A 27,304-nucleotide genomic window follows, 5' to 3' on the forward strand; every position below is an offset into this window, starting at 1 on the left:
TGACACTAGAGCGAGCGCACAACACACTCATCTGGGCTCCCCCACCCCCCCGGGATAAATTGGTCCCAGTTACACGATCAGCAGGTGTGCGGGAGCGCGGGGAAATCATCAGCGGGCTGCACGAGCAGCTTAAACGGTGGGATTCATTCCGCTCAGCTGGTGGCCGCACTGCAAAAACAAACAGTATTTGCGGTGCTGCGCACGTTTGGAAATATTAGCACTAGCAGGAATTCAAGTAAGGTGCTACGCAGTTGGCGGTGCAATCAAGGTGGCTGAAAATGCACAGGTGTCTCCTGCTGCTTCGTCAAAAGCAGCGGGGGTCTGCCTCCGCTCTGAAAGTTCGTCGCTCCGCTTGGGCTGGAGACAGAGCGCGCTGCCATGGAGGGGGAACACTCCTTGGAGAGGTACTTGGACCAGTGCGACTCCCAGGTAACCGGACACTAGTGTGAACGAGTAACGCGGAGAGGCTGCGGGGTACCGCTCATGTCTTGGGTATATCGCTGCAATATATTTCGACACATACGAAATGGACAGGGCCCCTTCACTCCTGGGTTCAACTTCCGCGTTTGTCACTGGGCCCTCCCTGTGCCTCAACTATAAATTCGAGCGTTATAAATACCTTCTGAGCTGTGAACAGCCCCCATTCCCTCAAACGCCGGTATTCAGAATGCCTTTAATACGCAACACTCCTATATCGCAGATGTCGCGGTTACAATAAACATGTGTCGAGTGTTTTTGACTGGGCCTACAGATACCTTAACTAAAAATAGTAGTTTTGAGAAGGTAGGTACGAGTCCACAATTTGAGCAGCAGATTTCAAGGAAGCAAATAATACGTAGTCGTGGCCTAGATAGTTCTTGGAACAAAACTGTCTCCAAATACAAATTATTTCTACATCTGTTGCCAAATGCTGTTTCAACAACCGTTATTTTCTTCACCGATAAAAACATATCTTCTGAAGCTCATGTTATGAAGTGAAAAAGCCTCCCTGTTTGAAGTACCCCGTTAATTAACGTTTTCCCGTGTGGGCATATATGTAAAATAAGGTGTCCAAGCAGAGGTCAGATGTTTGTAGATGCATACAATTAAGCACCTGGTGCACGCCTGATTCCACGTCTACAAAAAGGAAACTCCATTTACAAATTAAAAATAAAACTATTTAATATAGCCTTTCAAACCCCCACCTCTTCAGGCTAATTTAGCGGCCTCCAATCTAGATGTGGCTCTAGAAAGGGTTAGGGCTCAGTTAGAGGAAAAAGCAGTAAAAGTAAACTGTGTTAAAAAATGTCACGGGATTCCAACGGTTCGAGCACTTTTACTTTGTTTTCGACAAGGAGTCTCACTCACCTGTGGATGAACACGCGACTCTTGAAGTCAGCTGCATAATGTAAAATGATGGGGAGCCCTACTAAACGCGAAGAGGGGCTGCGAAGTTTCGCGAATTTCGCAGGGATTCATCGGTGTTGGGCGGTATGGAACCTCGGAAAAATTGGAAACTGCGCTGCAGGGGCCCAGCTCATGATGGAAAATGTTGCTCGTTTGACCTCTGACGGCGGGTGAGCGTGTAACTGAAGACCAGTTTTCAGTCCCCGACAATGTTATGGTGACTTAACAAATATGTTCATATTGCAATTAAGATGTGCATGTAGGCAAATATCCCCGTGCAGCAGTAGTTGTTGAGGCGCACCAGCCAATAACAGTGTGTTTGAGTTAGCAAACGAGTTATTTTACAAGCTAGGGATTGTGGGTATGCAAATATCCTACTCATGCTGTAGTTACACTTGCAGTGGAAACCAAGCCCGAGCAGGACCCAGGCTGTACAGGGAGATCTGTAACTCATTTACAGAACTACAGCCTCTGGTTTGGAAAAATAAATAATTTGCGGCCATATGAAATCTAGTTGAATTTATAAGATGTCATTGTATGCATTAAGAACATTTGCCAGAAACCATACATACTAGCACTTCAACAAAAAGGGTACTGCATTGATAATAATAAAAATATTTTTTTTAAAAAAGGGCACTGGATATTTGTTAAAATACGACCTCTAATACATCTAGCCTCTAGATATATTAGCGGTCCTATCCAAACACACCCTCCAGTGGTAAAACACCGTCACTCCGCATTTTTTACTCCGCATTATTTACTCCGCATACCTTTACTCCTCATCCCATTATAACGCAGGTACCGTTATAAAGCATGATTGGTAAAAGCATATGTTTTTTTTATTTAAGTGTAAGGAAAGTATATGGTTTTAGTTTGGGGGTGTTGGGAGTATATGTATTAGGGGTTCAGGGGTATTTTAAGGGTGGGTTTGGTTTATGGTGTACATGGGTTTTTAAGGGTTAAGGGATAGGTTTGGGTATGGGGTATACAGGTATTTCTAGGCTTCAGGGCTAGGTTTGGGTTTTGGGGTACAGGGGTATTTTTAGGGTTTATGCTAGGTTCGGCTTTTGGGGTACAGGGGTATTTTTAGGGTTCAGGGCTAGGTTTGGGTTTAGTGGATACAGGGGTATTTTTAGGGTTTAGTGCTAGGTTTGGGTTTTGGGGTACAGGGGTATTTTTAGGGTTCAGGTCTAGGTTTGGGTTTTGGGGGTACAGGGGTATTTTTAGGGTTTAGTGCTAGTGTTTAAATGATGGAAGCTCAATATATTAATAAATTGTAGTATTTATTTCAAGTTGAACAGAAGAAGCACAGCACGTCTGTTACAAGGCAAATCTTCAATGAATACAGTTGAACAAAGAATCTGGAACCTAGCATGTAAGATGCAGGCACGCATCATACATTCCAGGCTCCAGCAACAAGAGAACAAGGATAGACATAGAAAACAAGAATTAAATAAATAAAGAATGCAACAGCTAGGTTTGGGTATTGGGGTACAGGGGTATTTTTAGGGTTCAGGGCTATGTTTGGGTTTTGGGGTACAGGGGTATTTTTAGGGTTCAGGGTTATTTTGGGGTTTTGGGGTACAGGGGTATTTTTAGGTTTCAGGGGTAGGTTTGGGTTTTGGGGTACAGGGGTATTTTTAGATTTCAGGGGTATGTTTGGGTTTTGGAGTACAGGGGTATTTTTAGGGTTATGGGGTATTTTTGGGTTTTGGGGTACAGGGGTATTTTAAGGGTTCAGGGCTAGGTTTTGGTGTACAGGGGTATTTATAGGGTTCATGCATAGGTTAAGGGTATAGGGGTATTTTTAGGGTTATGGGGTAGGTTTGGGTTTTGGGGTACAGGGGTATTTTTAGGGTTCAGGGCTAGGTTTGGGTTTTGGGGTACAGGGGTATTTTTTGGGTTTAGTGCTAGGTTTGGGTTTTGGGGTACAGGGGTATTTTTAGGGTTCAGGGCTAGGTTTGGGTTTTGGGGTACAGGGATATTTTTAGGGTTCAGGGGTATTTTTGGGTTTTGCGGTACAGGGGTATTTTTAGGTTTCAGGGGTAGGTTTGGGTTTTGGGGTACAGGGGTGTTTTTAGGTTTCAGGGGTATGTTTGGGTTTTGGGGTACAGGGGTATTTTAGGGTTCAGGGGCATTTTTGGGTTTTGGGGTACAGGGGTATTTTTAGGGTTCAGGGGTAGGTTTGGGTTTTGGGGTACAGGGGTATTTTTAGGGTTCAGGGCTAGGTTTGGGTTTTGGGGTACAGGGGTATTTAAGGGAGCAGGGTGGTATTAGTTTTTAGGGTGTTAAGTGTATTTTTTTAAATGTTATTTATATATATATATATATATATATATATATATATAAAATTATTTTAAATAAATATAAATGTAACATATATATTTATTTAATAACATATGCATTATTTGGTATATTTATATATATTTATATTTATTTATTTATTTGTATATATATATATATATATATATATATATATATATATATATATATACACATACAATTGAGCACTATTGATAGCACTCAGCTACCATATCACAAGCACAGGAGATTCCGTATCCCTGTTCTATAAGACAGAAATGGGGCACTCATCACGCCAGCATGCCAGAAACCGGTCCCCGGAAACTTGTTTCCTTCCCAGTATGAGAATTGGCTTGGTAGTTTGGTTTGCCCAGTTCCCATCATGCACTGGGACAGGAACAGACTAATTTGCATATAGCCAGGTTCTGAGCTGGGATGGTGCAGTGAGCTAAATAACGGTGATGGATCAAGCCCTGATCTTTGGACTGGGTAAGAGTGGTCTGCTTAATTCAGACACTCTGTTCATCACCACCCCCTTTTCTGAATCGTTTTTGGCCACTATAGGTGTGGCAGGGTATACTCAGACATGAGTCCCTTGCTCACTGCACCATCAGGATTCAAGCAAGCTGGGCTGACGACGGCAGAAATGCCAGAAACCGGTCTCTGGAAGCTTGTCTCCTTTCTGGTGAAGAATTGGCTTGGTAGTTTGGTCTGCCCTGTTCCCATGATGCACTGGGCCAGGGACAGACTAATTTGCATATAGCCAGGTTCTGAGCTGGGATGGTGCAGTGAGCTAAATAACGGTGATGGATCAAGCCCTGATCTTTGGACTGGGTAAGAGTGGTCTGCTTAATTTAGACACTCTGTTCATCACCACCCCCTTTTCTGAAATGTCAAGGAAACTGGCATCTATGCTAGCTCTTTACATTTACCAAAAGGTTATCCCACTCCTCTTTGCCCTGAGGACCCAACTGCCCGACCTTTCACCCAGAAGTCCTATTTGTAACTTCCAAGCAGAATGGATGCTGGGAATCTAGGACAGTGCTGAGGAAGTAAGACTCAGTGTAACGGGAATTGCTCGTAAGTAATATAAGCACTACCACTTTGACCCACTTCCCGGTTATCATGATTACTGTTTGAGAAATTTTCAGGTCATCGACTGACACTCCTCAGCAGGTGCCCTTGAGTCCTGCACCACTTAGGAGTCTGGTTGGAAAACACAGCTTGGGAAGTTGAGTCGCTACTCCATGAACCATCAAATCAATAGCTTCAGAAGCCTCATGATTAACTATATTTAGGCACCCTGAAACCAACCATCCCCTGTCAGAAAAAAATAGTTACAAAAGTTAACAAAGTACCAGTGTATCCTCACCAAGAAAAGAAAAGGGATATAAAGTATTCCAGTAGGTAGGTGAGCATCTTGTATCCAGGAATGCAAAGACTGGAACCCCATCCAAAGCACCTGCAGGAGAGACCGCCTCAAGAAGGAGACCACTATAATAAGCATTTACAACGCAATAATCCTCGCATTACCGAAAGTTTGAGATATTGGTGTTGGAAATAATGACATAGTGTAGAGTGGTGCTGATAGATTGCAATGGTATGGAGTAATGTGGCATAAAGTGCAGATCATAGATTGTTTCAGAGTAGAGTGAAGTGGTGCAGGGTAGAGTGCAGTTGCATAGAGTGCAGTGGTGCAGAGTAGATTAGAGTAGCGTAGAGGGGATTGGCACAGAGTGCACTGGTGCAGAATGTCGTGGTACAGATTAGAGTGCAGTGTTGCAGAGTGAAGTGGCATAGAGTGGAGTGGTGCACAGTAAAGTGGAGAGGCCTAGAATGGAATGGTGTAGCGTGCATTTGCTTGGAGTAAAGTACAGTGGAATGGAGGGCATTGGCTTAGATTAGAGTGATGCAGATTAGAGTGGTGCAGAGTGGAGTGCAGGGGCTTGGAGTGGTGTAGAGTGGAAAGTAGAAATCGAACCCTGGTGAAAGGATAGGGTCACTGGAGGTACAAACTGTAGCTGGACACTCAAACAAATAAAGTCAGCAACCAAGCATATGTGACTTACAAACAACAAAGCCATTGGTAAACAATGGAACACATGCATTCCCAGTGAAGCTTTCTGAATGTCCCCAAGAAGTCTTTAGCAAACCAGACAGCTGCGCTGTTTAGAAGGTTACGAACTAAAAATGAGGTGGGTAGTAGTGTTGTGTAGGCACAGAAGCTTTAGCTTGCAAAACACTGAAACTAATTGGCTGGCCATTGCAAAGGTACAGTAAGAACTAAATAGCATCCAGTGCTCTCAAACACCAAACCATGATATAAGCAAATCCTGGTGATCCATGTGCGGGTCCACAAGACCTAGACTTTGGCCTCACCTCTCTTGAACTCCTTCAGCACGGTCTCAAGCTTGGTGACTTTAAATACAAAGTGCAGTGGGTGGTTGTAGAACTTGGTGATGGTGCTGAGGGGCGTTCAGTCAATGGGTCCACCGTTCCAAGGTCCTTGACATAGAGGATGTCCACAATTTTAGAGCTCTTTTACTCACAGACAGCGATGCAAATATAGCTGCTCTGCAAGATCTGTGACATGGTGCTGAAGTCACGCATAGCACTCAGCATGAAGCAGTCCTGCCCCGGCATCATGATGCCCTTCACAGTCATATTCCTCAGAGCATCTTGGCTGAACTCCTCCTTCACAAACTTGTTGTAAGACTCACCATTGCGCATCATGTCCACCACTTTATCTGACAACAGGCATGGACTGATATCGGGACGGAAGGCCAGATTCAGCAGTGGAAAGCTCGCAGAGTATGTCATGAATAATTTTATACAGAAATGATCTTTAGGTCAGAGATATCACCTGTTCCATATGGACATAATTTGTTTCAGGTATGTTCCCCAATCCTTGCAGTCATCGTCACAGTTTAGCACTATCTCAGGAAGGACTGCAGATGTCCGCTACTAATTGTCTGCTATGGAACGTAGTTGCCCCAAGTCTCCTCAGCTCTCTGTGACAGCTTCGTTGAGCAGTCAAGGCCTAGTTCAAAGGGGGTGGTGCGTAGGTTGCCCCGAGATACAGTGCAGCAAAGTTATTAAAGTTGTTTTTTTATCACCACATATATCAATATGTGTACATTAGAACACAGCTCAGGTTCTTTACACACAGCATAATAGTATTTGAAACCATTAATGGACCATGACTGCCATCCTATTTCTTATGAAATTGAGAACATGGAGGATCGCAGTCTTTGGATCGAAAGAGTAACTATTTTAATGCTATTCGGGGAGGGTCACTAGCTTATCGCGATCCCTTGGAATTTTGTGAACATGACACAGCACAACGATGCAACCTTTAGGGAAAGACAAGATCCTAACACAGTAAAATCAAGCGTCTCAATGTTGGTGGTAAAGAGCCATGAGAATTGGAAACATTGTTTTGTTCAGAGTTTGGGTTTGTAGGCACCTTGAAACTGGGATATCGTGAGACCTGAAGTTCCTAGCAGCATAGAGTCACCAGCTGCTTGTCCAGAAATGACAGAATTTGGTGCTAAATGGGAGCAGACCAGGAGTCTAACCGCCAGGGAAAAAAATTCACACAACTGGGCAGCCAAATTGCAGGCAAAATAAAAGTCAGATAAAAACACTCTTTTAAAAAATGTTATTACGGAGGAGAAAGGAACAATTTTAGGTGGATGAGAACACTGCACACAGGCTTTGTGTAGTCACTAATAATGAAGGGCAATAAGCAAGCTACTTGCCAAATAGCCCTACTATGCCTTGTCAGGGATAGTAATACAAAAGGGGATGATGAACGGTGCGTTTGAGCAAATCAAACACTCACCCCCAGGCAACTGATCTGGGTTTAATCCATCACCATTCTTTAGCTCACTCAGCCACCCCAGTTCAGACATGGCCATATGCAAATCAGTCTGACCCTGTGCCTCATGGGAACAGTCCAGCCCGAACTGCCAAGCCATGTCTTCCCTGGACCGGAAACAAGCATCCTGGGACCGGTTTCGGATTCATAATCCTCATCAGCCAGGCTATCTTGAATCCAGTGGCCAAGTGAGCAAGGGACTCACGTCTGAGCATACCCTGCCAACTTAGGGCGAACAAAGCGATACAAAAGGGGATGATGGACGGAGCGTTTGAGCAAATCAAACCCTCACCCCCAGTCAACTGATCTGGGTTTAATCCATCACCATTCTTTAGCTCACCCAGCCACCCCAGTTCAGGCATGGCCATATGCAAATCAGTCTGACCCTGTGCCTCATGGGAACAGTCTAGCCCGAACTGCCTCATCAGGGGTAGTAAGCGCTATAAAAATGCAATTATAAAAGTGGTTGCCCTATTGCCCTATGCTGTTGTGGGTGAAAACAATGATAATTTTAAAAAACAATGGATGAGGCCTGTGACCAAAAGCTCCTCTATTTATGCAATAATATATCGGAATATAAAATGCCTCATAGGCCAGACCTAAAAATGGAGGGAATGGTACTGATGTCTTACTTACTTACAGATTGTGTGTGTTGGTCTGAGGAAATAACAACCTTTTTGTATCCTACAATTTTAGAGATTGGGAATCGGTGGAAGTCTCTCTTTCACTGTTGCAGTGCCTGGAAAGACGCAAATGTAACTGCAGCCTTGTATGTTAATGTGCTCATGAAAAGGTGACAAGCAGGGGTGTAGTGAAAGCTGTTAAGTATTACACTAAAAAAAGACACAGAAAGAAACCTGAGATTTGCATGCGTTAAGGAGGATAAAGGCGTTGCTGTGAATCACACAACTAACAGACACTGCATAATTCAACATAATGCAGCTTTCTTTGTTTTGGGACGCATATCATATAGGTAAAACGACTCACTTCACAGATCGTGTAAATACTTCAAGTCGGCTTTCCCGGGTTTGTGCCCGTGGTGAAAGTGCCAGACTCCACACACAAAGTGTGCAGGAGGCCTTCTTCAGCAAACTCCAAGCATGCTTCACTGGTAAGTGCGGTACAAAAGGGGGTGGTGATGGACGGAGCATCTGAATCAATCAAACACTCACATCCAGTCAAAAGATCTGGGTTTAATCCATCACCGTTCTTTAGCCCACTCTGCCACCCCAGTTCAGACATGGCTATATGCAAATCAGTCTGACCCTGTGCCTCATGGGAACAGTCCAGCCCGAACTTCCAAGCCATGTCTTCCCAGGACCGGAAACAAGCTTCCGAGGACCGGTTTCTGGCATTCCAGCCGTCTTCAGCCTGGCTTGCTTGAATCCAGTGGCAAAGTGAGCAAGGGACTCATGTCTGAGCATACCCTGCCACATTTATGGCGGCCAAAAGCGGTACAAAAGGGGGTGGTGATGGACGGAGCATCTGAATCAATCAAACACTCACACCCAGTCAAAATATCTGGGTTTAATCCATCACCGTTCTTTAGCCCACTCTGCCACCCGAGTTCAGACATGGCTATATGCAGATCAGTCTGACCCTGTGCCTCATGGGAACAGTCCAGCCCAAACTGCCAAGCCATGTCTTCCCTGGACCAGAAACAAGCTTCCGCGGACCGGTTTCTATCATTCCAGCTGTCTTCAGCCCAGCTTCCTTGAATCCAGTGGCAAAGTGAGCAAGGGACTCACGTCTGAGCATACCCTGCGACACTTATGGAGGCCAAAAGCGGTACAAAAGGGAGTGGTGACGGACAGAGCATCTGAATCAATCAAACACTCAGTGTTTGATTCAGTGTGTTCTCAAATATCCAGGGAATTACTGTTTCTCTCCACTGTCCCCTCAGTTGGACAGATCATTTTCTGGTACAAATTGACATTAAGATCCCAGGTGGCCCTAGGAGGAATCCATCTCCTCCTCTCTGGAGGCGCCCTTGGCATAAACTGGATGGTGCCTCATTTGAGGCCAGGCAAAAAAATTCCCGCCCAGATTGGTCTGGTAATGTGGAGGAGGCTGATCGAGCCTATAGAGAGTGGATTAATGAGTCTCTAGATCATTTTATCCCTAAAAAATATCAAGGCCTAAACATGAACAATCCCATCCTTGGTACTGTGAGGCACTCACAGCCAAAAAAAACAATGTAAAGTGCTTCAGCGCATTTGGAGGCGGTCTTATGACCCCTGTGCTAAGATTAATTTTAGAATCGCCACTAAAGTTTACCATAGAATGATAAAAAAGACCAACGCTAGCTACTATGCTCAGCTGATCAACTCCAGCACTAATCGCGCTAAAACTATCTTTGCGCTAGTGAAGGAGATGACTAAGATACCTGAGGGGAATAATACTACAATAGTGTCTGACTTACAGTGCGAAGAACTCGCCTGTTTCTTTGTTAATAAAGTTCAAGGAATTTACAATTCATTCAACTCTGGTGGCACCTTGATGAGTCCTAGATCTAACATAGACCCTTTGGACCTCCCTTAATCGCTTCTTACCTTTCCATCCATCTCACAAACAGACATGGAAATCCTGGCTTTAGGGGGCGTGGCTTGGATGCCGAGGAGGTAGGCAGCGTGAGCTCGGAGCTCCGTGCCCGATCCCGGAAAATATCCTGAATATCTGATCGGACCCCGATGTAACCAGTATCATCCGATACTGGAAGGTACTGCGGAGGGTCCGGGGCCCACGGAAGACGACACCGAGCCATTCCACAGCGATATTTCGACTTTGAAAGTTGGACCCAGGCGAGAAGTCGCGGACCCCAAAATGGCGGCGAGGGCATGAGACTCTGAAGCGACGGAGACATCTGCCTGGAGACCTACTAAGGACTGCTCCCTGGCGACACAGGGGTGTTGACGGCTGTATCGCGCCTCTCCCCCCAGGTGCCGAGTGGACCTTGGGCGCGCCCTAGGGCGGTGACTGGGGACCCCCCCTGGTAGGGGCGACGACAGTGCGATAGTGACCCAGTGACGAGAACCCCGAGCCCCTGGCTCGACTGGCGCCGGCCGGGCTGCGGTCATTCAGTGTTTCCTGCTTTTTGGAGATAACTTCGGACCCGGGAGCCCGGCCGGAGGGCGGAACCCAACGGCGTACGGAGGACGACCAGGAAAGTACCCGGAGGCCACCGAACGAGCCGGCCCTGATGGGGAAGACGAAAGGGAAGGGAGATGGCGCGACCGATACTGAGGCCGCGGAGGGAGCGGAGCGAGACCAAGCGGCATTGCAGCGGATGCAGGATCGTATCCTGGAGGCCATCGCCACCACAAAGGACGCCCTGCAGCAAGATATAGCTCAGGTGGCGACGGGTTTGGGCCTCCTGAAGGCCGACCATGACAAACTTAAGGACAGGGTGAAGTCCGTGGAGACCACGGTTAAAGAATTAGCCCCGGGCCAAGCCACAATGAAGGCCCAGATGGCGGACGTGATGGACCGTCTGAAGGTGCTGGAAAGGAGGGCCGAAGATGCGGAAAACCGAAACAGGCGCAACAACGTTCGCCTAGTGGGCCTGCCGGAAAAAATCGAAGGCGACGACATGGTGGGCTACCTTGATAATTGGTTGCGGACGGAGGTGGCACCGGAAGGATTGTCCCCCTTCTTCTCCCTGGAGCGGTCACATAGAGTTCCAGCGCGCCCGCCAGCCTTGGGCCTTCCTCCCCGCCCAGTGGTGTTCAAGTTGCTCCACTACCGGGACAGAGACTGGCTCCTACAGAGGGCGAGAGAAGCGGGGCCATTTCAAGTGGATAACAACAGAGTCACCATGTTCCCGGACTATACATTTGAGACGCAGCGACTCCGGGCACACTTTCTGTCCCTCAAACGGGAGCTCCGCTAGGAAGGCATCAAGTACTCCCTGTTGTTCCCTGCCAAGCTAAGAGTGGTGGTGGATGAGAAATCACTATTCTTCACGACCTCCGCGGACGCTTGGGACTGGTGGGACACTTATAAAGCGGGTACGGATGGTGCCAAGGCCAGGGAGGAGGAAGCTAAGGTGGCGCAACTGGTCAGACAATCCCAACGGATCAGGAGGAACCGCAAGAGGACCAGAAAGCCATCGGTGTCGCAGACGGAGGCGGAGAGGCAGGCGGCACTACAGGCGGTAGTGGACTTATCTAGGACCGCCAGGAGTCGGTCCGGGAAGGGCACGGAATCGGAAGACCCGGGCACGGGCTCAGAGACGGGACAGTCGGAATTTGGTGGAGCCCGGGGCCCTATTGTGACACCGCAGACTTCGGGGGAGATACTGGAGGCGTGTTGAACTGAACTGGTGGAGTGCACTCGTTGGTTGGACACCGGGGCACTGGGCCCGCAGCAATGGAACGTTATTAATTGAGGTTTTGGGGAGCTGTAAGGTGGGGATTGTGGGGTGGAGCGCACGGGGCTGATTTGTTTTGAGGTTACATCGCATTGAGCCACGCCTTACTGGCCCCTAAGGTCACCGCAGTGGGGACTGCGACTATTACCGCCTTTCCTTGAGGGGTGGTCGGGAGTGTTGGTTTGGATGGGGGTACTTCCAGTTGCGGGGGGGCCTGTCCTGGTGGGGTGGGAGAAGCGAGCAGTTGGGGTTGCTCGGGGGGTAGTTGTTGTTGGAGGGGTTCGGCTTCCTGTTTGGAGAGGGTGGGTGGGTGGACCCGTGGTCGCGGGACTTAGGCGGACATTGTTCTTTGCTCTCTGGTTCGGTTGTGTAGGGGGGGATGGCTAGTACCGGGGCGTTGAAATGTGTGACCTGGAATGTGCGGGGTATGCAGTCCATGACGCGCAGACATAAAGTCCAGGCGTACCTCAAGCGTAGGGGGGTTCATATAGCGTTCCTGCAGGAGACGCATCTTAACAAGCAGGAAGGGGCTGCTCTGCAGAGGCGCTGGAGGGGGCAGCTATTTTACACGACATTTTTGGCTTTTGCAAGGGGGGCACTGATTTGGATACGGGCGGGGGTCCCCTTCCAGGTCTCGAAGTCATTGGTGGACCCGGAGGGCAGATATGTGGCGGTGGAGGGGAGGCTGAGAGGCAGGGTGATATCTCTCTGTAATGTGTATGCTCCTAATGTAGACCTACCCGCCTTCTTGTCTACCATCTCGGGCAAATTGGCGGGCTATTTGGCAGGGCCGGTCCTCTTGGGGGGGGACTTCAACTCGGTTGAGGATGTGTTACTAGATAGATCCCATCCCCCGCTGCGCGCGTCCCCAGTGCATAGGGTCGCTAAGCGTAGGTTGGAATGGCAGGAGAGCTGGGCCCTCACGGATGCATGGAGGGCGTTACACCCCACCACTAGGGACTATTCCTTTCATTCGCACCTACATGACCTGCATGTGAGGCTGGATGCGTTTCTTTGTTCGGCGTGTGTGCTCCCCGCGGTGGGAGGGGCGGAATACTTGGCCAGGACGCTATCGGACCACAACCCTTTGTTGATGTCTCTGGAATGGATGGTGACTGTTAACTGCGTGCCAACATGGCGCCTGCAACCTGACACCCTGGATGACTTGTTGTTCAGGGAGGCCCTGGGTGAGCGCATTGAGAGATATTTTGAGGAGAACAGTGGCTCGGCCTCCACTAGGGCGGTCGAATGGGATGCGTTTAAGGTGGTGGTGCGGGGACACTGTATTGGACACACGGCAGGGGCTCGGAAAACACTGCTGGATGACTTAGATAAGGCTGAGACATGGCTGAGGGACTTGGAGAAGAGGCGCCCGAATCACCCTGAGCTGCAGGAGGGGCTTAGCGGGGCACGGGAGGGGCTGGCGGTAGAGCTAGAGCGGCTGCGCAGTTTTGATCATAAGGCGTACATGACAAGGGCGCATGCGGAAGGTGATAAGGCGGGGTCGATGCTGGCTTGGCTTGCTAACCCCGTCCGGAGGGGTGTGCCGATCATGGGGATCCAGGAGCCAGGGGAGGTGCCCTGCCATACTCAACCCGGGATCCTGAATAAGTTTCGTGCTTATTATGAGGGGCTCTATGAGAGTGGTGGAACGGGAGGGGCGGACGAGCTTGAAGAGTTCTTGGACGGGTTACAGTTGCCACGAGTGGAGGACTCGGAGGTGGAAGAGCTAGGTCGGCCCATCTCTCTTGGAGAAATAGGTTGTGCTGTAAAGCAGATGGCTAGAAATAAGACCCCGGGACTCGACGGGCTACCGATCGAATTTTATGGTAAATACCTAGAGCACCTTGCCCCACGGCTGCGCGAGGTGTACAACGAGGCACAGGCGAGGGGCCGACTCCCGGGCTCCATGTGCGAGGCCCTCATGATCCCGCTCCTGAAACTGGGCAGAGAGGGTACGGCTCTGTCCTCGTATCGTCCGTTGTCTATGTTGACGACGGACTACAAGATCCTCAGTAAAATTCTGGCCAACAGACTGCTGGTACACATGACAAGCCTGGTTCACGGTGACCAGTGTGGTTTCATACCGACACGCAACACCACTCATAACATTCGTAGACTCACGAGACTGATGGGTGCGGACTGGCCGGATGCCGTCTCCCCATTTGTCCTCTCCATTGATATTGAGAAGGCATTTGACAGCCTTGAATGGGGATACTTGTATGAGGTGATGCGTCGCTTCGGGCTGGGGGACGGATATATAAAATGGACCAAGGTCCTGTACACCGAGGCGGTAGCGAGGGTTCGGGTGGGCACACTGATCTCGGGACAATACCCGATTAAACGTGGCACTAGACAGGGTTGTTCCCTATCCCCGCTCCTATTCGCGTTGGCGATGGAACCCTTCGCGGCGGAAGCCAGACTGGGCCGCCACTACGCAGGCTTATCATTTAGGGGGAGACCGCAATTCATCTCCCTGTACGCAGATGACCTGCTGATGTTTTTGGCCGATGCGGGCCCCGAACTTCAGGGGGCGCGGCAGCTACTGGGGCAGTTCGGCCGGTTGTCGGGCCTGAGGGTCAACTGGCCTAAATCCTGTCTGTTCCCCCTGAGGCCGGGTGAACCGTGCCCACTCACTGCTCAGGAACTCCGGTGGGAGCCGCGCTGCCTGCATTATTTGGGGGTCTATGTCTACCACACCCCGTCCGACCTACTGGATGGCAATATTACTCGCTGCATTAACGCTCTGAGGGGGTCCATGGACTTCTGGGCAACTCTGCCGTTATCCCTGGCGGGTAGAATCTCCCTGCTTAAGATGATAGCCCTGCCCAGGCTTTTGTACTACTTTAGGACGCTCCCGGTATGGGTCCCGGGCTCTGTTTTCAAACGCCTGAGGTCATTGGTCATAGCCTTTTTGTGGGGCACGGGCAGGAGGCGCATAGCGCTCGACACCCTGTTGCGCCCCAAAGATGACGGAGGGATGGCGGTGCCGGATTTTGAAGGATATTACTTAGCCGCGCAGCTGCAGATCTTTACTCAGGAGGTGGCGAGGGTGTATAGAGGCCCCGAGGACGCGAGAGTGGAAGGTACCCCGCGACATGTTCTGGCGTTTATTACGCTGCACCAGAAGCTCCGGGTAGGAGACCTGACGGTCGAGGAGCAGACGTTCCAGCTTTGCTGGGACCGGGCCCGTAAGCGGGCGGGTGTCCGCTTTATGTATGCCCCCGAAATTCCGCTGGGGATGGTCACCGCCCTCCCACATGGAGGCGACTGGTCGCGCTTACTAGGATGGGAGGAGGCGGGAATACAAATGCTGGGTGACCTTTACGAAGATGGGGTGTTGCTGCCGTTCCAGGGCCTGCAGGAGCGATTTGACCTTCCGAGGGGCGACTACTTGCTGCACGCAGCAGTCACGGGCACCATGCAAGCTCACTGGGGGGAAGGGCTGCAGGAACCGGGCACCTCGATGGCCTGCCAGTACACCATGATGGCGGCGGGAACCTTTAAGGCTGTCACGTGCCTGTACGGTAGGATGCAGCGGGAGGCCTTGCAGCCTTTGGCAGCCCTGAAGGCCAAGTGGGAGCTGGACCTTCAGGTGGAGATACCAGACACGACCTGGGGCCAGTTGCTAAGGCGGGCACGGAAGAGCTCGAGAAATGCCAGGTTTCAATTGATTCATTTCTATATCATTCACAGGGCATACCTCACCCCCGGGAAAATCCAACAGTACTTTGGGGCGACCGACGCTGCTTGCCCCAGATGTAATACAATTGGGGCGGACTTGTGCCATATGCTGTGGGATTGCCCCTCTCTGGGAGACTATTGGCAGGAAGTTGGGCGGGCCCTTAACGTCGCGACGGATAGGGATATCCAGGTTACTAAAGCGGTTGGCGTCCTTCATTGGTTCCCGCACACGCCTAGGAACAAGATGACTAGTAAATTTATAGACTTGGGGCTTATTCTGGCCAAGCGGGAGATCACAAGAAACTGGAAGTCCAAAGTGGGGCCCACGTATAAAAGATGGTATGGGGAATGCCTGAGATGGGCCGCGTGTGAAAGCACCTTACGGTACCAGATGGCCTGGAGGTTGAATGATGAGAAGGCTCTGGAAAGGGCGACTGCATGGGAAGTGATGGTGCAGGCGCTCCGGGATGTGGACGATGAGGGGCAGGATGGCGAGAGCGAACTGGACGGGGCGGACCCCATCACTACACAGGAGAACACACCTTAGTGAAAGATTACTTCCTCCTGCATCACACCGGACACCTTTACACTGTTAGTCCAGCGCAGAGCGACCACGGGGGTGGGTGGGTAGGAGGCTGTTTTGGAGGGATGTTGGGGTACCGAAATTTGGGGAGGGGGAGGGGTGAAAATCGCAAAAGCAACCCAGGGTTATTTGCCTAATGAAGCGATCCGACATTGTAAGGAGCTACAAGAAGTGGGCAGGGATGTGGTCACCCGCGCCAAAGCTGAGGTGAACCCCCCGGATGGAGATCGGCTGGGTCGTACTGAGCCTGTACATGTTGTATTCTACCTGATAATTGTATTGTCTGTACATTTATATTGGTGATGCAATAAAAATGATGTTAAAAAAAATAAAAAAAAAATGGAAATCCTGGCTTTAAAAATCAAGTCTGGATCCCCAGAAGACCCAGTTAAACCAGAGCTATTTCAAACCTTCAAGGACTCCATGACTGCAGGACGGGAGCTGATTAACAGATCTCTCCAGTCAGCCACTATCCCCAAAACCTGGAAACATGCCAAAGTTGTCCCCCTGTTAAAGAAATCCACTCTGGACTCTTCTAAGCCAGAAAGTTTCCGACCTATTTCCTTGCTTCCGTACTTGGCTAAAGTGGCGGAGACACATGTGAACTCCATCTTGCTAGGTTTTTTGGAGACTAATGGGATTTTGGAGGAATCTCAGAACGGATTCCGTGCTAAACATAGCACCGAATCGGCCTTACTGGCCATTACGGAACAGCTAAGGGAGACATAGGACATGGGTAACACCGCGGCCGTGGTTCTGCTGGATTTGAGTGCGGCGTTCGACACGGTCTCCCATGGGATCCTTCTTAGGAGACTGTGGGAGATCGGTGTCTGGGACAGAGCCTTAGATTGATTCGTGTCATTTCTATCAGACCGTTCCTTCCAGGTTCATGCCCTGCCATACTCATCCAGCAGTTTCCTCTTAGGTTGCGGTGTCCCCCAGGGCTCAGCTCTCAGCCCCACGTTGTTTAACGTATACGTCCGGCCCTTGGCCATGTTGGCCAGGGAACGTAACATCAAATTAATTTCCTATGCGGACGATACGCAATTAATTTTAACTTTTTCTAACGACACCGTGGGTGACCGAGCCAAATTCCAGGAAGACATCTTGGCCATCTCTAGTTGGCTTACAGAGAATTGCCTCCAGTTGAACTCATCTAAAACAGAGGTTCTCCTTATTGGAAGTGACACTCAGAAGTGGGATGAGCAGTGGTGGCCCCCTACACTGGGCTCGCCTCCTACTCCTAAGAAAGAAGTTAAAAATCTAGGTGTGATTATAGATGATTCACTTACCCTTGAATCCCACGCCAAAAGAGTGGCTGGCACCTGCTATGGCCGCCTCTGGTCCCTTAAACCCATTCTTGGGTTTTTCGAACCTCCCTTGCGTCAGACAATTGTCCAAGCTATGGTTCTGGCCCATTTGGACTATTGCAATGCTCTCATGCTTGGTTCCAATTTGACAGTCACTGGCAGACTGCAAAGAGCTCAGAATGCCGCTGCCCGCACTCTGTTTGTTTGGACTGCCAAAACGTTGCCATACTTCCCGGGTTCTGTGTAGGTTGCATTGGCTGCCTGTTAAACAACGCATACAATTCAAAACCCTCTGTCTCTCATAAAATGCTTTATCGCCTTGGCCCCCAAATCCTACAGGGCCTTTGCTCCTTCTATGTTCCATCGCGGGCTCTCCGCTCTGCGGACCTCTCTCTGGCATGTACTATCAAGATTCGGAGGTGCAGAGCTGGAGGTCGGTCATTCAGGTATCTCGCTCCAAAACTTTGGAATTCTATTCCTTTAAGCATACACACTATCTCTAACCATCTTCTCTTCCGAAACCACATCAAAACCTGGTTGTTTTCTTCTGTTTAGGATTCCCTGGTGATCTGGCACTCACACCTCCATTTGGCCACACTATAATTAGGTATGTCCGCAAGCGCTGGGACGCCCTATTGCTGGGGTAGCCATGCGCAATATAAATAAACATAACATAACTCGCACCCAGTCAAAAGATCTGGGTTTAATCCATCACCGTTCTTTAGCCCACTCTGCCACTCCAGTTCAGACATGGCTATATGCAAATCAGTCTGACCCTGTGCCTCATGGGAACAGTCCAGCCCGAACTGCCAAGCCATGTCTTACCTGGACCGGAAACAAGCTTCCGAGGACCGGTTTCTGGCATTCCAGCCGTCTTCAGCCCGGCTTGCTTGAATCCAGTGGCAAAGTGAGCAAGGGACTCACGTCTGAGCATACCCTGCCACACATATGGCGGCCAAAAGCGGTACAAAAGGGGGTGGTGATGGACGGAGCATCTGAATCAATCAAACACTCACACCCAGTCAAAAGATCTGGGTTTAATCCATCACCGTTCTTTAGCCCACTCTGCCACCCCAGTTCAGACATGGCTTTATGCTAATCAGTCTGACCCTGTGCCTCATGGGAACAGTCCAGCCCGAACTGCCAAGCCATGCCATGTGGCTGTGGCCTCCGGGCACTGCCATGGGTGCGAACTTTGTGCAGGGGGGACACGTTTTGTTAAGGTGATTGGGGTGCCCTTTGCACGGACTTTGCATGCAACAATTTGCACAAAAGTGCTGACTGAGTCCTTTGGTAAAAGTGCTGGATGTGGTGGTGCTGCCTTTGTGCAACATGTTATAAGCGACCTTTGTGCGAGTGCTCCTTGAACACTTTGTGCAGGGTGCTGATTGAGCTATTTGAATAAAGGTGCTGAGTGAGCCCCTTGGTTTGCGGTTCGAGGCCCAGTTTTCGTGCCCTTGGCCTTTTGTCCGCCTGGGCCTAAGGGGATCAGGGGCAGTGCGGTGTCATCTCGGAGTGCCACAGACCGGGTGTGTGGATTAGAGTGATACATGGAGGGTCGGGAGAGAGTGGGGCGCTTCGATGTGGAGTCGGAATGGTGCAAGGGAGTTGGCGCGCGAGTGGGAGCAGCGGTGGGGTGGCTGCTGTGGGAGCAGCGGTGGGGTGGCTGCTGTGGGAGCAGCGGTGGGGTGGCTGCTGTGGGAGCAGCGGGTGGGGTGGCTGCTGTGGGAGCATCGGGTGGGGTGGCTGCCGTGGGAGCATTGGCATGAAAGTGGTGCATGGGGTCGATGCAGGAGCGGAGGGGCCCTGGGTTGAGAACTGCCGACGTTGGAGTGGGGGAATAATGATGTTTAGATCTCGGCGTGTGATCCTGGGCAGATTATTAATCACCCACAGTATCCAAAAAGAGGAATTCGGCCTGGGGTGACGCAATGGGTGAGGGGGGACGGACATAAGGGCGATGCAAGGTCCGAGGCAGGGGAGCGGCGAGGTACGAGGGGGCCCTCGTGGAGGGGGTTTAGGGAAGTGCAGCAAAGGGTCAGATTACAAGGTAAGGGGGGGAAGCAGGCTCCGCAGGGTGAGGTTTTTGGCAGATAAGAATGGACTGGGTCTGTTAGAGTAGATTGTGAGGTGGGGGGGCAAGGCACTACAGGGTGCAATAACTAGAAGTCATTGGTTGGCGCAATTTCTTGCAATGGCAAGAGGACTTGGCACACAGGGGGTGTAAAGCGGTAGCGCCCTGTTTATTATCCCAGAGACTCCAGGTTTAGGACAAAGGCTGGGTTTTAGGCTCGCTACATCCTCCCATCTTTGTGGAGCGGTGGCCAGCTGCACTCACCAGGAGGGGTTCCTTCTGGCAGCCCCCTCATCGGATTTTGCGGCATTTGTGCTGTCTGTTGTGGTGGTGGAGGAGCACGTATGTGTGGGACATATAGCTTGGTGGGAGGCCATGGGTTCAACCCTGGTATCTCCAGGAAACGCATATGTTTGGTCGGCGGGGGGGGGTGCTGCTGCTTTCACGCACAGTCCTGTCTTGTGTTCAGCGTGTTTGGTGCAGGGTGTCCAGCTTCCTCTGCTTGTCCCTCTCTGGCAGCAGGCCGTGTTTCCTCCGTCCTGGTAGAGCGGCGCTGCCCTGGTTTCCAGCCTTGTGGGGAGCCCAACAGGCGATGGTGCAGGTTTCAAGCCTCGAGGTCGCGCCCACATCCTGTGATTCTGGGCAAATCATGTAATCTCCCCGTGCATGATTGTTTAATGTAAATACGGTGCTCGTGTAAAGCGTCGGGTCAAGTTCGCGCTATATAAAATATGCATACAAAAAAAAAGAACAAGAGTGAGAAAGACTCCTTCGAGCCGGCAGAGTAGGTCGGAGGAGCAGGTCTGGGCAACCCGTGCCTGAATGTGTAATGTAAATACGGTGCTCGTGTAAAGCGTCGGGTCAAGTTCGCGCTATATAAAATATGCACACAAAAAAGAACAAGAGTGAGAAACGCTCCTTCGAGCCGGCAGAGTAGGTCCGAGGAGCAGGTACAAAAAAAAAAAATCACCTGCTTCGAAGGATGAAAATTTAAGACGCTAGAGATCCTGTAGCGCTGCTGCAAAAGATAAACAAGCCAGCAAACGGTGCGAGTGGTGCGCGCGCGCCACTGCGACCCACGTGACGGCCTATTGCTGTCTATTACGCGCACCAAGGGCGTAATAGACACCAAGAGGCCATGGCCGGAGCAATGCGCCCGCCTGTGGCCTATTGCCTGCAGTCTTTCATTAAAAGACGCACGCAAAGGCCAATAGCTGCCCACAGAAGGAAAAGCACACGCACGAGCGTGTGTGATTCCTAGGGCAGCTTACAAACCCCGTTTTTCATTTACAAAATGCCTCGTACTGCGAAGCACTGCTACTCAGTGCAACGCAGGGTGGGAGCCCTAAAAAACACAAATCCAGAGTCACTCAATAATGCTTGGTATACCAACCAAGAATTCGTAATTTGAGCAAGAATCAAATGATATAAGCCACAGGAACTAAAATGATCCCTGCACACAATAACCACAAATTCGGCATCATAAAAGCAAAACCGCATGTGTGCACAATATCCTCTTGCAGTTTATTTGGCCTAAGCAGAGTTGACACATGGCTAACCTGGAATCCAGATGGGAATGTATACAGTTCAGTGGCCAGTGAGATGGTAAACCTTAAAAGTCTCCACTTGCCCTGGGGACTCTGAACCCCCAGGCGAACCTGAAAGACTTTCAGAAAAACAACGGTGCATCATTGCAGGGCATGGACGTCAAGTTACCAAACAAAGTACCAGAGGTAGGGCAAGTGACATCACACGAGCCTGACATCAAAGACGACCAGTGCCCTTTATAAAGTAAAACATAAGATGCAATAAAAGTTACAAGAGCTGAAAATGTACTTTAACTGCGAGCTACATATATATTAAACAGTATGCTAACTACAGTGATACTTTACTTGGTTTATTATACATTAGTAATGGAATGTATTTGAGTTGTCTTGAAGAGCTTTAGTATTAGATGTCGTTGTCTCTTGAGAATCCTTTATTCGTTTTTGGAAGGATGAATGTTTGCTTTGACAAGATTCAGCCTCCTGGCCTGCGAGTTACACACAGTTCATGTAGTGAATAGTTAACCCAACTTTCCAGTATTATTGGCATATTCACTCCTCTTTTAGAATTAACAACCATAAAAAATTGTCCTACTACCCAAGGTTTGATCATTCTTTTTAAATTGCACATCCTTCTTTTTTTGTTCACGGAGACTGATATATTATTGCATGTTTAGCCTTCATGTATCACTTCGTGCTGCAAAACTATGGATTCTCCTTACCTTAAGCATTGTCTTTGCATTCATACTATGATTGCTCTTCTGACTTTCGCTGGACATTAAAAACATTAGGTTAGAACTTCGGCTAGGACCTGAACCTTTTACCTCTGTTCTGCTAGAAGTTGCACTCTTTTTCACCTTGTCAGTTCTTTTTCCACCAGATAACCTGATCTCTGTGTAATGCTGTACTTTGTCTCTCCATATCTTGGTGTTCACTTGCTCGCTCTAGGAGTTACACCGCTTCATTCTTCTTGTTCTGCCTTGTTCTGTCCCCTTGGTTTTTCACACTCTGCCCATTTCCACTTCCTTCGAGCGGCCGAAAGCCATGTGTCAGTCCTTCAGTCACAATTACATGCCTCCGAATGGAATAGGATGAATAGCAAGTCGCAGAAGATATTACACAGATATGGGGATACTTGGTTGCTATGATTTGGGACCCCCCCCTTACTTCTACCATCCCATGTGTTCTTCAATCTCATTTCTGTCTCTTTCTCCCATGAATTCTCCCCGAATCAGTCTCCCCTCAACTCTTTCCATCCCTCCTCACCCAACAGCATTCCATTCTTTCCAAGCTTCCCATTTTGTAGAAGTCTTTTCGTCTTTCCACAATTCAAAATTTGCGAACATTTGTGACAAGAATTTTCAATTCTATTAAGGGCACGGAGGCGAGGATTATGCTTCTCAATTTTCTTTACTGAAAATTCTCAGCAGCCAATCAGAAAAGTAAAAAACAAAATGCACACAACAATACCCATAAACCCCAGTGGGTATCACATGGTAACCATTGAGTAGACCCCTATATAAGGAGCATAAGAGAATACTACATCCTTTTTCTTTGTGTAAAATAACAGTTAAGTCCAAGAACAACACAGTCTGATATCTGGTAACAACTGGAAAGAAAACTCCATTCTTCATAAGGAAATCCACGGGCATCAATGAAAACTTGAAGCCAGCTTCAACGAAACAGCATCCTCATGGAGATCACGAATATCCACTTCCAAGGTGAATGACAGCAAACTTTACTTCAGATCAGAACCTGAAATTTAAAGATAAAGCCGAAATACCTCATTCCCAGGAAGAAAATAACATAATAGAAGGGTAAGAAACAGCATAAGGAGACATTGCAGTATATAAACCAAATCAAATCAGACATCACAGTACTGAATTATGGGTGGGATAATCCTCGCCTCCGTGTCCTTAATAGAATTTAAAATTCTTGTCACAAATGTTCGCAAATTTTGAATTCTATGTCAGGACCGGAGGCTCCGATTATGCTTGTTCAAAGCTACTCCACCACAACAGATGCAACATTCACAATAGGTTTGTAATAAAACATCTTAAATGTAGAGTCAGAGGACCAATCAGCTGCCTTCATGATGTCCAATAAACTGACTCTCACAGAAAAGGCCTTGGATGCCATTGCACCACGAGCAGAATGAGCACCAAATCTGGACACATCAATACCTGCTTCGCCCATTAGCCAACGTACCCATCTTGCTAGTGTAGCTGGGGTCACTGGGCGAAAAGGTTTCTGCAAAGCAATCAACAATTGACCCATCATATCTTGACGAAAACCTGCAGTACTCCCCTCATAATCCCGGATACATTGAACCACACACAATTTTGGATTATCAGGAAATGCAGGATAAGTGATGGGAGAGGTGGTAAATTTAGTGCTTCTTGTGATCAAAAAAGTAACACCCACCGGAGAGAATTTGCGGCCTGCTAAATCAAGAGCGGGAATATCAGAAACGCATTTACAGGATACTAGACAGAGCAGCATAGCGAGCTTTGCAGAAAGTTGTTTTCAAGACAAACATTGATTACAGGCCAGGAGTCTAAGAAACGTAAAACAATGGAGACATCCCAAAGCTCTGAATATCTAGAACAGGGTGGTTTTACCAACCGTATACCCCTTAGTAGTTTACATAACAATGGATGCTCACCAAGAGGTTTGCCTTCAATGGCCACGTGACCTGCCGAGATGGCGGACCGGAAATTATTGACAGTGCGATAAGCAAGGCCTGAAGCGGCTAAGGATGCAAGGAAATTCACTACCATGGAGACATCTGCTGTAGTGGGACCCACCTCCCGTTGAGAGCACCAATCACACCATTGTTTCCATGCTGTGGCATAACGCTTGCGTGTGTTGGGCGACCAAGCCTCGCTGATAAATCTGGTAGCGTCTCGTGAAAGGCCTGGGACTTTCAAGAGATCCCCAAAATTAGCCACGCTACCAGTATTAGATGACCTGACGTTATCAACCGATGCAGAGACTTGAGAGGGACTAACAACAAATTCCACTTCTGGGGAAGAAGGACCGGAATCGCACATAACATTTCCAGAAGTACCGGGAACAACGCTTGAGCCCTCCAAAGAGGAGTGATCAGAATCAACTCTGATTGATAACACTTGCCTTTGGCCAGGACCCTCGGAATCATCACAAACGGAGGGAACGCATAACAAAGAGCTGGAGGCCCCACCTGCAGAAAAGAATCCGTGGCTAGAGCTCCGGATCTGGACGCCAACTGAAGAACACCGGAATCTGTTTGTTGACTCTGGAGGCAAACAGATCGATCTGGTATGGACCCCACTTCTTGGTCAAAAATCGGAACACTCAAGGGTGAAGCCTCCAATCGCTGAAATCCCGGAGATGTCGGGAATTCCAATCGGCAACCTGGTTGCTGCACCCTGGAAGATATTCCGCCACTACAAACTATTTGTTCTGAAGACAAAAGTGCCTAAAGTCTTTTGCAATTTCCACTAGAAGTCGGGACCGGGTCCCGCCCAAATTGTTCACATAACAAACCGCAGACACGTTGTCCATGCGGAGAAGGATGCAACAATTCGTCTGACGGGAAGAGAGGCACCGAATCGAAAAAGAACCTGCCAGAAGTTCCAGACAATTGATGTGGAGATTCAACTCCTCCGGAGACCAACGACCACCCGTTGTCACTGGACTGCACCGGGCTCCCCAACCCCACCGACTGGCATCGGATTCGATCACCACCTCCGGAGTGGTGCCGAATAGGGCTCGACCATTCCACGATTCAATATGTTCCAGCCACCACAACAACTCCCACCTCGTCTCCTCTGAGAGGGGAATCTGATCGGAATACTTGAGGCCTTTCTGGAGATGGCGTATCTTGAGCCGTTGAAGAGCTCGGTAATGAAGGGGACCCGGGAAGATCGCTTGTATAGAATAAGCTAACAATCGGACGACCCGGGCTACAGACCTCAAGGACACAGTCTGCTTGTTCGATCAAGAGAGAGTGGAGGTTGATTTTGATCTGATCTTCGGAGTGAGTAAGAGGAGTTGACAGGTAAGGGAATTGACTAGAAAGTCCAGAAACTCCACAGATTGAGAGGGGATCAACACAGATTTCTGAGGGTTGACCAAGAATCCCAGATAATGTAACAGATCTATGGTCCAGGCAAGATGTTGTAATATCAGATGGGGACACTGACCCATGATGAGAATGTCGTTTAGATAAATGAGGAGGCAAACGCCCCGAGCGCAAAGAATTTCGACCACAGGCCTCAGAAGTTTTGTGAAGCACCATGGTGCTAACGAGAGGCCGAAGGAAGGACTTTGTACTCATACCAGACCCCCTACCATTGGAATTGAAGAAAACAACAATGAGGTCCATAAATGGGGACTGACAAATAGGCATCTTTCAGATCGAGGCGGACCATCCAGTCCCCTTCCTGAAGAAGATCGCGAAGAAGATGGATCCCCTCCATCTTGAAGTGACGACATACAACCCATCCATTGAACTCCTTGAGATTTTAAACAAGCCTGGATCCACCCCCCTTCTTCTGAACCAAAAAGACGTTGCTGACAAAGCCCTGAGGATGATGGGACATCCGTACTATGGCCCCTTTTTGAAGCAGAGACTCTATCTCGCTGGAAATGAACATCTGATCTTGAAGGGAAAAAATCATCGGACATGGGGGAAGAGGCTGAGAGGGGGAATGGAAAAACTCTATTATGAAACCCTGCACTGAATCCAGGATCCATGCATTCTGCCAGATCTTTTGCCAATTGCCTAGAAAATACTGGATTAGACCCCCCAATTGAACCTCTGAAAAGGGGATTAGGCTCACCTGAAGCTGCGGTATCACACTGAACACCTTGTTGTCCTGCATATCGACCTTTCTTGTTGTTATTCCGGGATCCACATGTGGGGTAGAAAGAGGCGGAGGAGTTGGAGTCTTGATACCTGCCACATTGGGAATTATATCCTCGCTGGGTGCCTTGCTGGTAACCTTGGCCGAACGACCGCCCGATGTCTTCCGCCCTGCCAAAAACCGGACGAAAAGCCCGCTTTAGAGAACCTTGTGCCTTGTCAAGGCCACTGAAAGTAGCTACAAACTTAGTGAGCTCCTTCAGAAAAGGTTGGCCAAACAGAAGACCCTGCGCTAAAGGACCGGACTCAGAGGAGGATAACTCTGTCAAGTTAGGGTCGAGTTTTAGCAGAATAGAGCGCTGCCGCTCACAGGACATAATGATTCAGGAAAGGGGGTGGTGATGAACAGAGTGTCAGAATTAAGCAGACCACTCTTACCCAGTCCAAAGATCAGGGCTTGATCCATCACCGTTTTTTAGCTCACTGCACCATCCCAGCTCAGAACCTGGCTACATGCAAATTAGTCTGTTCCTGTCCCAGTGCATGATGGGAACAGGGCAAACCAAACTACCAAGCCAATTCTTATACTGGGAAGGAAACAAGCTTCCGGGGACCGGTTTCTGGCATTTCAGCCGTCGTCGGCCCAGCTTGCTTGAATCCTGATGGTGCAATGAGCAAGGGACTCACATCTGAGTATACCATTCCACGCTTATGGTGGACAAAATGATTCAGGAAAGGGGGTGGTGATGAACAGAGTGTCTGAATTAAGCAGACCACTCTTACCCAGTCCAAAGATCAGGGCTTGATCCATCACCGTTTTTTAGCTCACTGCACCATCCCAGCTCAGAACCTGGCTACATGCAAATTAGTCTGTTCCTGTCCCAGTGCATGATGGGAACAGGGCAAACCAAACTACCAAGCCAATTCTTATACTGGGAAGGAAACAAGCTTCCGGGGACCGGTTTCTGGCATTTCATCCGTCGTCGGCCCGGCTTGCTTGAATCCTGATGGTGCAATGAGTAAGGGACTCACATCTGAGTATACCCTTCCACCCTTATGGTGGACAATACTGCACCATCAGGATTCAAGCAAGCCGGGCCGAAGACGGCTGAAATGCCAGAAACCGGTCCCCGGTAGCTTGTCTCCTTTCTGGTGAAGAATTGGCTTGGTAGTTTGGTCTGCCCTGTTCCCATGATGCACTGGGCCAGGGACAGACTGATTTGCATATAGCCAGGTTCTGAGCTGGGATGGTGCAGTGAGATAAATAACAGTGATGGATCAAGCCCTGATCTTTGGACTGGGTAAGAGTGGTCTGCTTAATTCA

General features: G+C 49.2%; 1 protein-coding gene across 1 annotated transcript in view; it reads left to right on the forward strand.

Moving 5' to 3' along the window:
- The first annotated feature begins 242 nt into the window (after nucleotides 1–242).
- The window catches only part of TBPL2 (TATA-box binding protein like 2), a 332,712-nt gene continuing 305,650 nt past the window's right edge, over nucleotides 243–27,304 (forward strand). Inside the window, exon 1 of the mRNA XM_086936669.1 lies at nucleotides 243–429. Coding sequence (XP_086792795.1) covers nucleotides 379–429 — 51 coding nt within the window. The 5' untranslated portion in view covers nucleotides 243–378. The remainder of the gene's footprint in view (nucleotides 430–27,304) is intronic.

The sequence above is a fragment of the Lissotriton vulgaris genome, chromosome 9 (genome assembly GCF_964263255.1).
Source record: "Lissotriton vulgaris chromosome 9, aLisVul1.2, whole genome shotgun sequence".
Lineage (NCBI taxonomy): Eukaryota > Metazoa > Chordata > Amphibia > Caudata > Salamandridae > Lissotriton > Lissotriton vulgaris.